The 16960-nt window shown below is 44.8% G+C and overlaps 1 protein-coding gene across 2 annotated transcripts in view; it reads left to right on the top strand.

The window, feature by feature from the left end:
• The window catches only part of GXYLT1 (glucoside xylosyltransferase 1), a 59880-nt gene that overhangs the window by 39712 nt on the left and 3208 nt on the right, over positions 1-16960 (top strand). For both annotated transcript variants that reach the window (XM_088456431.1, XM_088456439.1), the window contains 2 exons: positions 4657-4780; positions 8719-8888. In XM_088456431.1, the coding sequence (XP_088312557.1) occupies positions 4657-4780; positions 8719-8888 (294 nt within the window). The remainder of the gene's footprint in view (positions 1-4656; positions 4781-8718; positions 8889-16960) is intronic.

Here is a 16960-nt window from a genome sequence, read left to right as displayed (position 1 = left end):
AAAATTACGCCACACAATAGCACAATCTTATACACATATCACTGCACATAGTGCACCTGATGTACATTACACTGCATAGTAGTGTCCCTTATTTATGTTACGACATACAGTAGTGCCCATTATACACAATGCGCACAGTACTGCCCCTTATACACAATGTCCACAGTAGTAGTGCCCTTACACAGAATACCCACAGTAGTAGTGCCCCTTATACTATGCCCACAGTAGTAGTGCCCCAGACACCTAATGACACTCAACACTGTACTTACCTGAAGCCCTGGTCTTGTGCCCGCTGCCATCCGACCACTTAGAGCGCTCTGCAATATGGGAGAGATGTCGTGACGTCTCTCACTACACCCACTGCGTCTGCCGTAAGGAGGAGCTCAGGAGTGAGCTCTAGCCTCCAGCTGCAGTGAAGGAGCAGCCAAGCGCCCATTGGTAACAAAATCTCAGCAGGCGTCCGGCAAATGGAGAAGGCGGTGGGACCTCTCCAACCTCCCTGCTGTGCGCCGACCCTGACACACACACACATTGCTGTTTATTTAGACATGTAAATCTGTCGTTTATAACCGTTTTTTTATTTAAGTGGAAATGGTCAGTCATGGTACCACTATACACATGTCCTGTGTACACATCAGAAACATGCTTACATGTCATTTGGAATATGTAGTTAGACATATGTAGGACTTGAGAAATTTTCTGCAGCAGAATTACTGCTATAAATCCACGTTTGTTTTGGGGGAAATAAAGTTTTTGTGATAAACTTTCACAACAGAATCTGCATTAGATGTAGTGATCACTGTACATTATTGTATAGACATCCCTTATACACAGGCATGTGCAGGACAGGAGTTGGGTATATGGAGTGTGTTACATGATATGTTCCATGCATTTCACACATACAGTGCATCTGGAAAATATTCAGAATGCTTCACTTTTTCCACATTTTGTTATGTTATAGCCTTATTCCAAAATGGATTAAATTTATTTTTGTCCTAAAAAATTCTACACACAATACCCCATAATGACAACGTGTAAAAAGTTTTTTGAGATTTTTGCAAATTTTATTAAAAAAAACAAACAAAAAAACTAAGAAATCACATGTACATAAGTATTCACATTCACGGACTTTGCCATGAAGCTCAAAATTGAGCTCAGGTGCATCCTGTTTCCACTGATCATCTTTGAGATGTTCCTACAGCTTAATTGGAGTCCGCCTGTGGTAAATTCAGTTGATTGGACATGATTTTGAAAGGCTTACACCTGTCTATATAAGGTCCCACACTTGACAGTGCATGTCAGAGCACAAACCAAGCATGACGTCCAAGGAATTGTCTGTAGACCTCCGAGACAGGATTGTCTTGAGGCACAAATCTCGGGAAGGGTACAGAAAAATATCTGCTGCTTTGAAGGTCCCAATAAGCACAGTGGCCTCCATCATCCGTAAATGGAAGAAGTTCGGAACCACCAGGACTCTTTCTAGAGTCGGCCAGTCGTCTAAACTGTGCAATCGGGGTAGAAGGGCCCTAGTCAGGGAGGTGACCAAGAACCCAATAGTCATTCTCAGAGCTACAGCATTCCTCTGTGGAGAGAGGAGAACCTTCCAGAAGGACAACCATCTCTGCAGCAATCCACCATTCATACCTGTACAGTAGAGTGGCCATATGGAAGCCACTCCTTAGTAAAAAGCACATGGCAGCCCGCCTGGAGTTTGCCAAAATGCACCTGAAGGACTCTGACCATGATGAGGCAAAGATTGAACTCTTTGGCGTGAATGCCAGGCGTTATGTTTGGAGGAAACCAGGCACCACTCATCACCAGGCCAATACCATCCCTATAGTGAAGCATGGGTGTGGCAGCATCATGCTATGGGGATGTTTTTCAGCAGCAGGAACTGGGAGACTAGTCAGGATAGAGGGAAAGATGAATGCAGCAATGTACAGAGACATCCTGGATGAAAACCTGCTCCAGAGCGCTCTTGACCTCAGACTGGGGCGATGGTTCATGTTTCAGCTGGACAACGGTCCTAAACACACAGCCAAGATATCAAAGGAGTGGCTTCAGTACAACTCTGTGAATGTCCTTGAATGGCCCAGCCAGAGCGCAGACTTGAATCCAATTGAACATCTCTGGGGAGATCTGAAAATGGCTGTGCACCGACTCTTCCCATCCAACCTGATGGAGCTTGAGCGGTGCTGCAAAGAGGAATGGGCGAAACTGCCCAAAGATAGGTGTGCCAAGCTTGTGGCATCATATTCAAAAAGACTTGAGGTTATAATTGCTGCCAAAGGCTCATCAACAAAGTATTGAGCAAAGGCTGTGAATACTTATGTACATGTGAATTCTTAGGGTTTTTTATCTTTTTATATTTGCAAAAATCACAAAAAAAAACTTTTTACACGTTGTCATTATGGGGTATTGTGTGTAGAATTTTGAGGACAGAAATAATTTATTCAGATTTGGAATAAGGCTGTAACATAACAAAATGTGGAAAAAGTGAAGTGCTGTGAATACTTTCCGGATGCACTGTATGTATACCCCATACATACATACTCATTATTCATTAATTATATGCAACCCCTGACTCTCCTGCTTAGACTTTTTAGTTCCACAAAATATACGCTCTGTAGGTGATCACCTGATTTGTGCATGTGGAGTGTGGAAACGTTTGTCTGCTCCCTGCAGTTGGCCCCTCACCTCTCCCAGAGGCCCCAGCCCTGTCCCTCTTACCTCTGAGCTGCCACCTTGGAATCCACCACTCCAACTTTATCACCCAGGACCTGTCAGGTTCCAGACTGATGTGAATGGCCGAATATTCTCTGTAAAAGCGCTGCGGAATATGTGTGCGCTATATAAATAACTGGTAATAAATAAATAAATAATCCCAGCTGCCAGGTCTACCCAAACTTTCCTGCACCCAAACATCTACAGCTGGAAGAGAAGTAGCGAGTAGGCCACCTGCACCAACAGCAGCAGTGTTACAGAGTGACCCTGGATCCTCTCTGTGAGCATTCACGGAGGCAGTATCAGCCCAGAGCATAAATGATGAGTCCCCCTCAGGGGTCACCTGCCCTGCATCCCTCATCTCATTGATCGACTGCCTACCATAAGCTCCACCCAGATGCTGAGCGTTTAACTGTTGCTGCTCTAAAACAGCATCACCCTGTCATATCCCTGCAGTGGAGAGGGGCACAGTGTACCGGGAGTACAGGATACAGCAGACAGATAATTTGCATGTTACCAGGCTGCAGCACTGCCAGTGGGCACCTCATCCTCTGCTTCCTCTAATCCCTGACAGTGTGCTGTCACAGCACAGTCAGCAGGTCAGGTGCAACGCAGCCAGGAGGAGAGGGGAAGAATGTGGGAACAGCAAGGGGTGAGACTGCGTGAAGAACGCTCTTGCTTAGCTGCGCTTCTCTGCAGCAGGTTGCCGCTACCTGTCATAGTTTGACAGGCACAGTGACAGTCGGCTGCAGTAACAACGGACTCCGTAGCAGCTGCAGGGAGCCCGCCGCTCAGCTTCTGGTCCAGTCCTGCACCTTTGCATATTGGACTCCGTTGCAGCTGTTAGGGGCTGATGTTAAGTTTACATTCACCTGAGTGTGGAAACCGCAAGTTTCTTTGGTTCATTGCTATAGTTGTAGAAATGTTAGTTCAATAACATGGCTATTTTGAATACATTAAAACAGGGGTTTTGAATTCCAGTGCTCAAGTACCCCCAACAGATCATCTTTTCATGATTTCTTTAAATGTGCACATATAATTTCATCTTTTTTGCTGTATCAGTAATTTTCTCTCCTGTTTCTTTAGACAGAAATTTGTAAAACTTGACTTGTTGGGCTCACTTGAGCATACTACTTACTATTTTAGTGCACATTTACAGATACCAGTTGTGTTTGAAGGTCTCTATGCTGTAACTGATGCTGCAGCTACTTGTCCACATCATCATCATAAAGTTTAAGTAATTTAATCTAAAGTATGTGTACGTACTATTAAGTTTTGTACCCAGGCCATTCTAAGAGGATATCTACAGGGTGTCAGCCTACCAGATAGAATGTCTGTCGGTGGACAGGCATTTTATCTGGCAGTGTATGTCCAACTTAAGTTAGCGCCCCATATTGTTTTGTACCTTAATGTGTCAATGTTCCTGTCTCACCTGTAGCATCTCCTGGTAACGGAATCCCAGGGGATTACACAGGTGAGCTTGATTTTAGCAGGTTACTTATGTAGGTGCATAGTAAGCACATGTGTGTCAGCCATAACAGGATCACCATGGTGAAATTAGAGCTGGGAAATACTACTCTCACATACAAATTCAGTGAAAAGCCTCTATCCATAGTTTGAGCTCTTGAATTTGTCATAGTGACCAAAAGGTGGTGCTATGAGACTTCCAGTTGAATGTTTTATTTTGTACTGTATTCTTACATTGATAATTTGTAAATTGCTAGGATCAAAACTACTGAGCTTTATTAAAGTTCATTGGGAAGTGTTTAGTATTCCTGGCCATATATGCTAAATACATGGTTCATTTCTGCATGACATTACTTGGTTGGAACATAATCTCCTGTGGATTCTAGAACAGAAGTCATTAATCTAAACCCTTAAATAAGAGGATAACTTCATATGAACAGACTTTTTTTGTTTGTTTTCTTATAGAATGACATGACGCCTGTTTCCCTGCATTGGGGGGATATTCTTATGCCATTGCTAAAAAAGTATAAGTTAAACATAACATGGGGGGACCAGGATCTATTGAATATTGTCTTTTCCCACAACCCAGGTAAGTTTGTTCTGATAAACACTTTACTGTCTGAATATGTTGAGGTATTTATAGATGAGAAATGTTATTAATGTTTGTCTCATTGAAGAATAAATATTCCTTTGTGGATTTTTTTTGGTTTTGGTATTTAAATATAATCCCCTTTGTGTCTTTTTGGCAAATTATTGTGGGTCCCTACAGTATGTTAAGGTTTTGGTTGGGGTATCTAACAAAACCCTGAAGGAAAGTAGCTGGTCTCCACAAAGCACACCCCCTTGTTAGATGTACCTGTTAGATATATTTTGTTAGGTAGTGTATCTAACCATCAACTAGATGTAGGCACTTTGTGTAATATTTAGAATGTGTGTTTACATACTAGACTCATTCACACACATGGATTGAGAAAAATGGTAAAATACTTGTTTTTAGAAATTTTTTGCTTTTATCAGTACAACTTACGACAACCTAGTGATGTACAGTATGTTCACCAATGAGAGATGTCATGTCACACTCTAAAGTGTTAAATACAGCCTTTACATTTTTAAAGAAACCATTCATTCTATTGTGAATGCACTTTTGAGCTATAAGTATCGCGAGATCCCCGTGTGCAGCCTGGAGCCGGCAGCCGCCGCAGCAGGGACAGCGCTGTCCCTGCAGTGGAGATAGGGCAGCGCCAGGCTGTAGCTGTTGATAGCGTTTGTATATTCTCCCCCTACTTGTGTGGGTTCCTCCGGGTGCTCCGGTTTCCTCCCACATTCCAAAAATATAGTGATAGGTTAATTGGATCCTAACAAAAATTAGGACTAGGGTCATATTTACTAAAGTGCGGGTTTTTAGAAGTAGAGATGTGCCCATAGCAACTAAACAGATTCTACTTATTATTTATCTAGCACCTTCTAGAAGATACTGGCTAAAATCTGATTGGTTGCTATAGGCAACATTACCACTTCTAAAACCCACACTTTATTAAATATACCCCCTAGTGTGTACAGCCATGGCCAGAAGTTTTGAGAATGACACAAGTGTTGGTTTTCACAAAGTCTGCTGCTTCAGTTTTTATGATAGCAATTTGCATATACTCCAGAATGTCATGAAGAGTGGTCAGATGAATTGCAATTAATTGCAAAGTCCCTATTTGCCATGAACTTAATCCCAAGAAAAACATTTCCACTGCATTTCAGCCCTGCCACAAAAGGACCAGCTGACATAATCATTCTCTCGTTAACACAGATGAGAGTGTTGATGAGGACAAGGCTGGAGATCACTCTGTTATGCTGATTGAGTTAGAATAACAGACTGAAAGCTTTAAAAGGAGAGTGGAGCTTGAAATCATTGTTCTTCCTCTGTTCACCATGGTTATCTTCAAGGAAACACGTGCAGTCATTATTGCTTTGCACAAAAAGGACTTCACAGGCAAGGATATTGCTGATAGTAAATTTGCACCTAAATCAACAATTTATGGAATCATCAAGCACTGCAAGGAGAGAGGTTCAATAGTTGTGAAGAAGGCTTCAGGGCGCCCAAGAACATCCAGCAAGCGCCTGGATCGTCTCCCAAAGTTGATTCAGCTGCGGGGTCGGGGCACCACCACTTCAAAGAGCTTGCTCAGGAATGGCAGCAGTCAGGTGTGAGTGTATCTTCACGCACAGCGAGGTGAAGACTTTAGGAGGATGGCCTGGTGTCAAGATGGGCAGCAAAGAAGCCACTTCTCTCCAGGAAAAACATCAGGGACAGACTGATATTCTGCAAAATGTACAGGGATTGGACTGCTGATGACTGGCGTAAAGTTATTTTCTCTGATGAATCCCCTTTCAGCTTGTTTGGGGCATCTGGAAAAATGCTTGTCCGGAGAAGAAAAGGTGAGCGCTACCGTCAGGCCAACAGTAAAGCATCCTGAGACCATTCATGTGTGGGGTTGCTTCTCAACCAAGGGAGTGGGCTCACTCACAATTTTGCCTAAGAACACAGCCATGAATAAAGAATGGTACCAAAACATCCTCCAAGAGCAACTTCTCCCAACCATCCAAGAACAGTTTGGTGATGAACAACGCCTTTTTCAGCATGATGGAGCACCTTGCCATAAGGCAAAAGTGATAACTAAGTGGCTCGGGGAACAATACCTCTAAATTTTGGGTCCATGGCTAGGAAACGCCTCAGACCTTAATCCCATTGAGAACTTGTGATCAATCCTCAAGAAGCGGGTGGACAAACAAAAACCCACAAATTCTGACAAACTCCAAGCATTGATTAGGCAAGAATGGGCGGCATCAGTCAATATGTGGCCCAGAAGTTGATTTACAGCATGCAAGGGCGAATTGCAGAGGTCTTGAAAAAGAAGGGTCAGCACTGCAAATAATGACTCTTTGCATGACCATATTGTAATAAAAGCCTTTGACACTTATGAAATGCTTGTAATGCTTAGTATAACATAGTAACAGCTGACAAAAAGGTCTAAAAACACTGAAGCAGCAAACTTTGTGAAAACCAATACTTGTGTCATTCTCAAAACCTCTGGCCATGGCTGTATGTGTGGTAGGGAATAGATTGTAAGCTTCAGAGGGACTGATGTGAATGGACAAATTGTAGCTGTAAAGCGCTGTGGAAAATGTGTGCACTAAATAAATAACTGAAGAATAAAATATGTATACTAAAAATAAATTCAAGCTGCTGTGTGAAAATGAGCGGCTTACTCAAACTTTTGAAAAGGAATGCAAATAAAGTGCAGCGCTGCAGTTGGTATTTAGGTTTTTAATTGATTCTTGTCTAAAACATAGATGGAAAATAAAATGGAAGGAATGGGAGGAGAGAGGTGGGGGAAAGAATGATGGAACAAAGAGGAAGGTTGGTAAAATGGGAGGAAGGGGGGCAGAGCGGGAAATGGGAAGAAGGGGGAGAGCAATGTGAAAATATATATATTCAATTCATAACATAAATACAGACTTCGCTGATATGGGTTACATAATTTAATTTTATTTTTAAATGCACGTTCTGTAAATAGGTTTCATGTGTGCAATATAAATAGTATCTGCCATATATACACAAATTAAGCAGCCATTTTGTGGGCTGAACCAATGTTTGAGAATTTGACCTTTCAATTCATTAAGCATACAAGGCTATAAATCATATAATTGATGTTGCTGTTCCTATGAACTTGATAGCATGCATAGTCTTGTCAAAAATATAGATTTTTTTTTTCAATGACAAAACTGTAGTCCAATTATGCTTGTCTTTGCCCATCTCTGCTTGTGTAACAAATATTGGGGATCTCTCTCTTGGGTCCCTAGAATGGTAGAGGACAGTCTATCCACACACCTCCCAACATATTTGAACTGGGGGACAGTATGGATGCACCAAAAAAAGGGGAGTTGACTTGTGGTAGCTCTTTGGGTGTGCCGGCTTTCTGGACGATGCTGTGTTCCCCCACACTGTGTGCACGCCATCTATTCACCCAGTGAGTGAGTGCTCCCCCTAAACCCCACCCTTGGGACACTGCGGCCCGTGTGTGGGGCTGCTGGACAATGCCCGAAAAGCGGGACTGTCCCACCCAAAGCAGGATGGGTGGGGAGATATGTATCCAGTCATATTTCATAGAGACATTCTGTTGAGCTAGATTGGAATGGATTGTATCCCCCTGCACTGTGAGCTGCAGTGGCAGCTTTACTTATACAATGTAATTTGATTTCAGGTGAGGCCAGGATTAAGTGCATTGCAGAGGTAAACTCCATATTTGGTACATGAGGCCATGACTTAAAAAGTAGAGGTTGTCCAAAAGTTGACAGGAAAACAGTAGCAACTAATATTTAGTTTCTTAATAATTTGGCATAATATTGAACAATAATTATTTGTTGTGAAAGTCTACCAATCATACAACTCTTATAACATTTTGTGTGTAATATTCCAATAGGTGGTCTAGATTCATAGAGAAATAATATATATTTTTTCTTTCTCTCCTAATGAAGAAAGTCTTTTCATCTTCCCATGTCAGTGGAACTATCGACCTGATCACTGCATCTATGGAAGCAATTGCAACAAAGCTGAAGATGGAATTTTCATCCTTCATGGGAACAGAGGTGTATACCATGATGAGAAACAGCCGGCTTTCCGAGCTGTGTATAGAGCACTAAGAAATGTAAGGCACAGTACTTTAGCTTCCTTACTTGCTCCATGACAAAAAACCTTTTTAGACACACAAATCTATTAAAATACAGCTTTTACATACTTGTTAAAAAAAAAAAAGACATAAGAATCATCCTTACATTTTGTTCAGTCAGTAAAAATGGACTAAAACAGATATGTTTATGTGTAACATAACTTTAAGGAGATAGAGTTCTCAAAGATGCAGGCACGTAGCTATGCCCTTAACTGAACAATAGGGGCTGGCTGCATATAACTGTGTGAAGCAAAACTAAACTCAGCCACTTGTGGTACAACTGTGCAGGTCTTAAAGATCACAGTCCTTTAGGCTTACAACACTCTTCTTGAGGTTTATGCTCATTGAGCCCTTTATTGTGGGGATCAGATGAAAGTCATAGACCACTACTTTGCAAAGTCCTGGGAAGGTGATCGTCAACTGAATCAGAGAAATTCTTGAAGTTAAGTTGACCCAGGGATGTAGTCTCCTTAGTATTGGTGCTTGCCCCAGCTCTTAGGTGATTTGTCCTGAAGTGGCACTGTTTTTGTCATTTTATGTATTGTTGGTTTTATAATCTCTTTATAACATAGCCTGGTTATTTGCCAACCTTTTAGAGGTTTTTGCATACAAGTATGTGTGGTTTTCTGCCAAGCAGATCCGATTTATTTCAGGCTGCAAATAAGCCTTCTAATAAACAGTTTATTAGTTGTAAAGCCACTGAAGAGTTGTAAAATTTGTTGGTGCTCATTGTAATAGAAGAGACTGCCTTGTATATAACCTTCAAAAATCAATACTATATTTTAATGGTGCTATATAACTGGCTGTCATGTGGATGTAAAAATGAATTAAGGTACTTTTGGGGACAGGAGATTGCTCTTCACTCACTGAAACTGTTCCCATAAAATCCTCCTTTTTTTTTTTTTTATAATTCTCAGAGGCATCTATACTTTTCACTTGGCAGATGACCTTTCTGTGCCAATCTTGTTTTTTGAGAATTTGCTTTAGACTTCTTTATATGGAATTCTTCATATGTTAGCATTCTAACATTTTATATATGTATCTGCATTAAAAATATTCTTCATAGCTACATTTCAACCATTTTGTCACCCAATCCCATGAAACTATTACATTAATATTAATTTGTGATCTGTGCATTATAGTTGTTACTAAAACATACATCACGTAAAGGAAATATCTGTGGTGTCCAGTTTGTATTATAGAAGCCTTTGAGACCATGCTGTAACAATGAGGGAGGGAATCCGTATATTCTTTTATCTAGATCTCTTAAATTTATTTTTCTTTCTACTTCAGGATCCATAGAAGGTCCACAGGGTGACCTCGGGGTATAGGTGATGCAGAGTCATCCGGACACCTTACGCAGTCAATTTCTCCTTCATCCACTAGGGGACACTGGAGTCTCAGTACATTGGGGTATAGATGTGGGATAACCGGGAGCTGGCACTTTAATAAATTTGAATAGTAGCTAACTCCTCCCCCTCTATACCCCCCTACAGGTCAGTCTTCATTTTGTGCCAAGGGAGCTGGTCACATGCAAGAGCTCTCTGCTAAAATAATCAATGGATCCTCGATCAGCATGAGGATCAGACAGGCAGCTCACTGCCCTGCCTGTCTGCTTCGTTGGAGCTGTCGAGAGACTTCATCGTGCGCGCTGAGGTCTTCAGCTACAGAGACCACTGTCTCTGGTGGGTAGCCAGACGCGCCGCTTACGGCGTTTGTCGTGCTCCCCCATTAGCAAGCACGCCACCGGCAGCATTTGGCAGCAGAAGGTTAGTGACTCCTGGGACTCTGAGTGGCAGGGTGACCAGGAGGAAATGACAGGCGGGCATTAAAAGCACTAAGCAGCAGCGCTGAAAGCTGCCAGAATGGAGGGGGCGGAGCCTAATACTCAGTTCTGCTCCTGCCTCCCAGCAGCCCCAGCGCATCCAGAAGGAGGCTGGTGGTCATTTTACAAACACAAGGCTGCTGACACACGCAGAGAAAGAGACCTCTCTGCCCAGATTGTGCCTGCACAGTGGGGATAGACTTGTGAAGACCAGGTCGGACTGTGATTACACAGTGATTACAGCATTATATTGTGCTAATAGCGCTGGTCTCTGAAGCAACGCTGGTTCGGCGTGGTTGATAGCATAATCTCCATCTATGCCCTTATCTGTTCTTCAAACAGTCTCTCTGTGTGTGTTTGTCTGTATCACTACTTTTCTCTGTGTGTCTGTGTACAGTGAAGTGGTAGAATGACATCTAAAGGGGGATATCCACTAGACCTTTAAGTGAACGATAACGATAAAATCGTTTGAAAATTTGGTCTTTTAGACATCTTTCATCGTTCAAACATGCTGGTCATGTTTGCAGATGATTGATTGTGCCTGCACTGAACGACATATCGTTCAGTGTGGGCACCCTGCAATGTAGTGAATGACTGAACGATAACGATATCGTTATCGTTCAGTCTTTTCAATGTCGGGTAGTGGATACCCGCCTTTAGGGATCTAAGGCTGCACAAAAAACTTTCTCCTGTAAGAATTGTGCAGAGAAGTTTACACAGGGACTATAATCCAGTTCCCTGTTGTGCGAGAAGTGTGTTTCTGAGATACAGACTGCAGCATCCCTACAAAATTCATGGACTGATCAAATTACATCAGTCATGTCTCAAATGTCTGCAGAGATAGAAGCTTCTTGCAGGGAGAGAGAGGTTGAAAGATCTCAAAGGTCTGCCTTCTCTGAACCAGACTGGGCGCGGTCTTTAGCCTGGTCTGTGGAAGGGCTCATACGGGTTATATCAGCCCAGGTTCCTCCCGTGGAATCGTCCTCTAGTGTCCCTGCCAGGAGACTAATACCGAATCCTCTTATGTGGGATGATCCGGAAGAGGACGACATGCCTGACACGGAGGAAGGTGAGGTACAGGACCTATAGAGGAACAGGCGCCAGAGGAGGCGGAGCCTGTATGTCGGGATAGAGGCGCTGATTGCAGCGATAAGCCAGGTGTTACATGTTGACAGGGATCCTGTAGAGGTTAGGCCGTCTATCTTTAAAAAAAGCAAAGACTGGCAGCCTCCTTTCCAGTGTCTGAGGAATTGGACAAGATCCTTACCTCAGCGTGGAAACATCCTGATAAAAAGTTTCAGATTTCAAGAAAGTTTTTATCATACTATCCCTTTCCTGCAGAAAGCAGGCATTTATGCGAAACACCTCCTTCAGTGGACCCTTCAGTGTCACGTCTCTCAAAAAAGACAGTGCTCCCTGTTCCAGGGGCAGTGTCTTTAAAGGAGCCTTCTGACAGGCAGTTAGAAACTACCTTGAAGTCAATGTACACTGTAGCAGGGGTGTCTCTTCGACCCGCATTAGTCAGCTATTGGGTCAACAAGGCGGTGGAAGCATGTGCTACCCAGCTTGCTGAGGGTCTTAAGACTGTGGTTCCGGCGGAGGATCTGGTTCCTCTAGCGGAACAAATTGCAGAATCTGCTGCTTTTCTTGGAGAGGCTTCTAAGGATATTTGTAGTCTTTCCTCTAGATCCTTGGCCTTGGCTGTCTCAGCCCGTAGAGCCCTGTAGCTGCGACAATGGCATGCGGATGCGGAATCCAAGAGAGCCGTGTAAGCGCTTCCATTCACAGGAGAAGCTCTGTTTGGAACTGGATAAGTGGATATCTCAAGCCACAGGTGGTAAGTCCATTTATCTCCCATCTGCTGCTCCTCCCCCCAGGAAGCCCTTTGCCGGACCGTCCTTTCGTATTCCAGGGAGATTCAGGGGCCGTGGCAGAGGCGCTTCCGCTATCTCCCGTGGTTCCAGAGGCAGGGGTAGAGCCACTGCATCCTCCTCCAAGCAGGGTAAGGCTTCAGTTAAGCCTCCAGGATGACGCACTCCCTTCTCTCCTGGGGGACCCCAGGGTGGGAGCTTGCCTTTGCAATTTCAAAGAAGTTTGTATCAAGTCTTGCCAGGACGCGTGGGTCCGGGATATCATTATTCACGGGTTGAAGCTGATTTTCAGATCCAACCTCCTCCTTGTTTTTTCACAGCCGGTTTGCCGGCATCTGCAGACAAACGGGTTGTTATACAGGAGGCAGTAGAAAAGCTACTGTCTTCTCGAGTAATAGTGCATGTCCCTATCCACCAGCAGGGTCAAGGCTTTTATTCCAGCTTGTTTGTGGTTCCCAAGCCGGATTGCTCGGTGAGACCCATTCTGAACTTGAAACATCTCAATCCTTATTTGCGGACTTTCAAGTTCAAGATGGAGTCCCTGCAATCCGTCATTGCAGGGCTAGAGAGGGGCGAATTTCTCGTATCTTTAGACATAAAGGATGCTTATCTCCACATACCCATTTGGCCTCCTCATCAGGCATTCCTTCGGTTCGTAGTGCGGGCCTCATTTTCAGTTCCAGGCCTTACCTTTCGGTCTTTTCATCAGCACCGAGTGTTCATGAAGGTCATAGCAGTATTGATGGCCCTTCTTTGGATACACGGGTTACTATCGTCCCTTACTTGGACGACCTACTCCTCAAGGCTCAGTCAGTCTCTCAATTACTGCAGGACATCCAGGTAACACAGAGTCTACTGTTGCAACACGGATGGATCCTGAATTACCAAAAATCTCATCTGCAACGTACACAGCGTCTGCCTTTCCTAGGGATGATTTTGGACACAGTAGAGCAGAAGGTATTTCTTCTGCAGGAAAAAGTCACCTCCAACATATGGTGCGATTGATTCTGCGACATCGCAGGGTGTCAGTGCACCTGTGTATTCGCCTTCTGGGAAAGATGGTTGCGTCCTTCGAGTCCATGCCCGTCCATTCCAACTGGACCTCCTCTCTGTGGTCAGGGTCCCACCTCTTCCTTCACCAGCGAGTTCCTCTGTCACCCAGGACTCTGACATCTCTCCTTTGGTGGCTGAATTCCTCTCACCTATTGGCAGTCAAGAGGTTTGCATTGTGGGAATGGATTCTCCTCACCACAGACGCCAGTCTGAGAGGATGGGGGGCAGTGACTCAGGGGAAGCCACTTTCAGGGCCGCTGGACTCAGCTGGAGGCAGTACTGCTCATACACATTCTGGAGCTAAGGGCTGTGTTCTATGCTCTTCAGGTGGCACATCCTCTGTTCAAGGGCCAGGCCATCAGAGTGCAATCCGACAACGCCACGGCTGTGGCGTACATCAACAAACAGGGCCGTACCAAGAGTCTGTCCGCCATGAGGGAGGTAAGCCGCATTCTTTTCTGGGCAGAGGAATATGCGGTAGCGATATCAGCAATTTTCATACCAGGGGTAGAAAATTGGCAGGTCGATTATCTCAATCGACGGGACATTCATCTGGGAGAGTGGATGCTCAATCCACAGGTATTCCAACAACTGAGTCAGCGTTGGGGTCCCCCTCAGGTAGCTCTTATGGCGTCGAGACTGAACCATCAACTGCCACGTTACTGCTCCAGGACAACTGATCCACAGCTCCTTGGCGGTTTGTTTGTCTACCTGTTTCCACCACTCCCACTCCTTCCTCGTCTGCTGCAAAGCATCAAACGAGAAAGGGTAAAGGTTCTGTTGGTGGCTCCAGACTGGCCCAGACGGGCGTGGTATTCCAACCTACGTCTTTTACTGATAGACGACCCGTGACCTCTTCCTCTGCAAGAAGATCTACTGCAACAGGGTCCGTTTATTTATAAGAACTTAAAGCTGCTTCGTTTGATGGCGTGGCTGTTGAAAGGGCTATATTAAGAAAGAAGAGTATCCCTTCCAGGGTGATTCCTACTATGTTAAGGGCTAGAAAGGAAGTTACCTCCTAAGCACGATCATCGTTTATGGAAGGCATATGTCGCTTGGTGTGAACGCAAGGGTGCTTCTACGTCAGAATTCAACTTAGCCAGGCTGCTTCTTTTTTCTACAGGCTGGTTTATTAGCAGGTCTTCGTCTGGGATATTTAAAAGTTCAAGTATCTGCTTTATCGATTTTTCTTTCAAAAGCGACTAGCATTATTACCGGATGTCCAGACTTTTTTGCAGGGGGTTGTCAGATTACAACCTCCGTTTGTACCTCTTACGGCCCCATTTGGATTTGGTCCTCTCTTTTCTTCAATCTTCCCTATTTGAACCTTTACAGACAGTGGAATTAAAATTTTTATCATGGAAAGTGGTTCTCTCGTTGGCATTCTCCTCTGCTAGGCGTGTGTCTGAGCTAGGGGCGCTTTCTTGTCATCCGCCTTACCTCATTTTTCTTAAAGGGCTGAGGTACGCATGCAGTTATCCTTTTTCCCTAAGGTAGTGTCTGCATTTCACATCAAACAACCGATCGTGGGTCCGTTGTTTAAAGAGGATTCTTCGGCTTCCAGATCCCTAGATGTTGTCCGGGCTCTTCGTATTTTTTTATGTTGATAGGACGGCATCCCTCCGGGAAGTCTGATATGCTGTTTGTTCGATATATCGTGTGGCCAGGCTGGCCGTCTTCTAAGGCTACTATTTCTAGATGGATTCGTCTGACAATCAGACAAGCCTATCTGGCTGCATTAAAGCAACCACCTACTTCAATCACAGCGCATTCTACGCGCTCGGTGGGTCCTTCGTGGGCGGCTTCCCGCGGGGTTTCCCTGACCCAGCTTTGTCGAGCGGCCACTTGATCGGGCCGGAATACTTTTACAAAGTTTTACCGTATTGACACGTTTGCGGCATCTGCTTCACAGTATGGCTGTGCTGTTTTGCAGGGTTCTCTGCACTCTCCCGCCCGGGATGTGAGCTCTGGGACGTCCCCACTGTACTGAGACTCCAATGTCCCCTAGTGGATGAAGGAGAAAACAGGATTTTGGTACTTACCGTTAAATCCCTTTCTCCGATTCCACAGGGGACACTGGATGCCCATCCGGCGCTGTTCCACCTGCATTTGTTATTGTTCTGCCAGGTTTGGACAGTCAGTTTTTTCTTCAAGGTCTGCTTGATTTGTTTGCATATTTGCTTTTTGTTGTATGTATGTTCTTGTTCTCTTCTCCTCTGTTATTCTATTTCCAGCTCTCCTCTGGCACAGTTTATTAAGATTGATCTGTAGAGGGGGAGGAGCTAGCTACTATTCAAATTTATTAAAGTGCCAGCTCCCGGTTATCCTACATCTATACCCCACTGTACTGAGACTCCAATGTCCCTGTGGACAGCCTCTGGGGTCTTGGCTAGCAAAGACTCCGGAGGATCCCTAGACTGCGGGCGAATGCTACGGGCAGCAGGTAAGGGTCACGCACCACGGTGATGCGTGCCAAATCGCAGTCTTTTTCCTCCAGCTGCTGGGGACTGCCTAGGGGTGACAGCTTGTGTAACCAGGCACTGAGTCCTGCGCTTCCACAAAGCCGCCTGGGACAGCGGGCTGGAGTTGGCGGGAACGCTCCAGCGTCCTAGGGATTAATCGCTGGCCAGGGGAGGCAGCCTTCCCTGTTTCACTTACTGCTAGCAGGGTCCCCAGAGGTACTTCACCACCACTTGCAGCTAACGATATTTGTGCTCCAGGTACACGGGTGGTTGGTCAATTGGAAGAAGTCCTCACTGAATCAGTCTCAAAGGATGCTCCATCTGGGAGCTCTGTTGGATTCACAACAGCAAAGGATTTTTCTGACCGCAGAAAAGATCTCCACTTTGCAGCCTCATGTACGCAGATGCCTTCACAATCGCCGAGTGTCAGTCCACTCAGCAATACAGTTACTGGGATCTATGGTGTCGATGGTCGACATGGTGGAGTATGCCCAGTTTCATTCCAGGCCTCTGCAGCAATCGATCCTCTCCAAGAGGGATGGATTTCTCCATCATATACAGACTCACACGATGGTGCTGTCTCCGGCGGTGCGCCTGTCTCTGACTTGGTGGCTCCAGACGTTCTATCTCACCAGGGGGCCTCCTTTATGGATCTCGGACTGGGTCCTGCTGATGATGGACGCCAGTCTTGAGGTTGGGGCGCAGTGACAGGTCCACACTCCTTTCAGGGAAGGTGGACCGCAGAGGAATCTGCACTACCAATCAACATATTGGAACTTTGGGCACTACAGCAAGCCAGGCTGCTGCTTCATGGAAAGCCTGTGCAAGTGCAGTCAGACC

Source organism: Taudactylus pleione, unplaced genomic scaffold (assembly GCF_031769625.1).
Source record: "Taudactylus pleione unplaced genomic scaffold, aTauple2 ptg000041l, whole genome shotgun sequence".
In the NCBI taxonomy this organism is placed as follows: Eukaryota; Metazoa; Chordata; class Amphibia; order Anura; family Myobatrachidae; genus Taudactylus; species Taudactylus pleione.
Note: the sequence above shows the minus strand (reverse complement) of the source record. Positions and strands in the feature narration are given on the sequence as shown.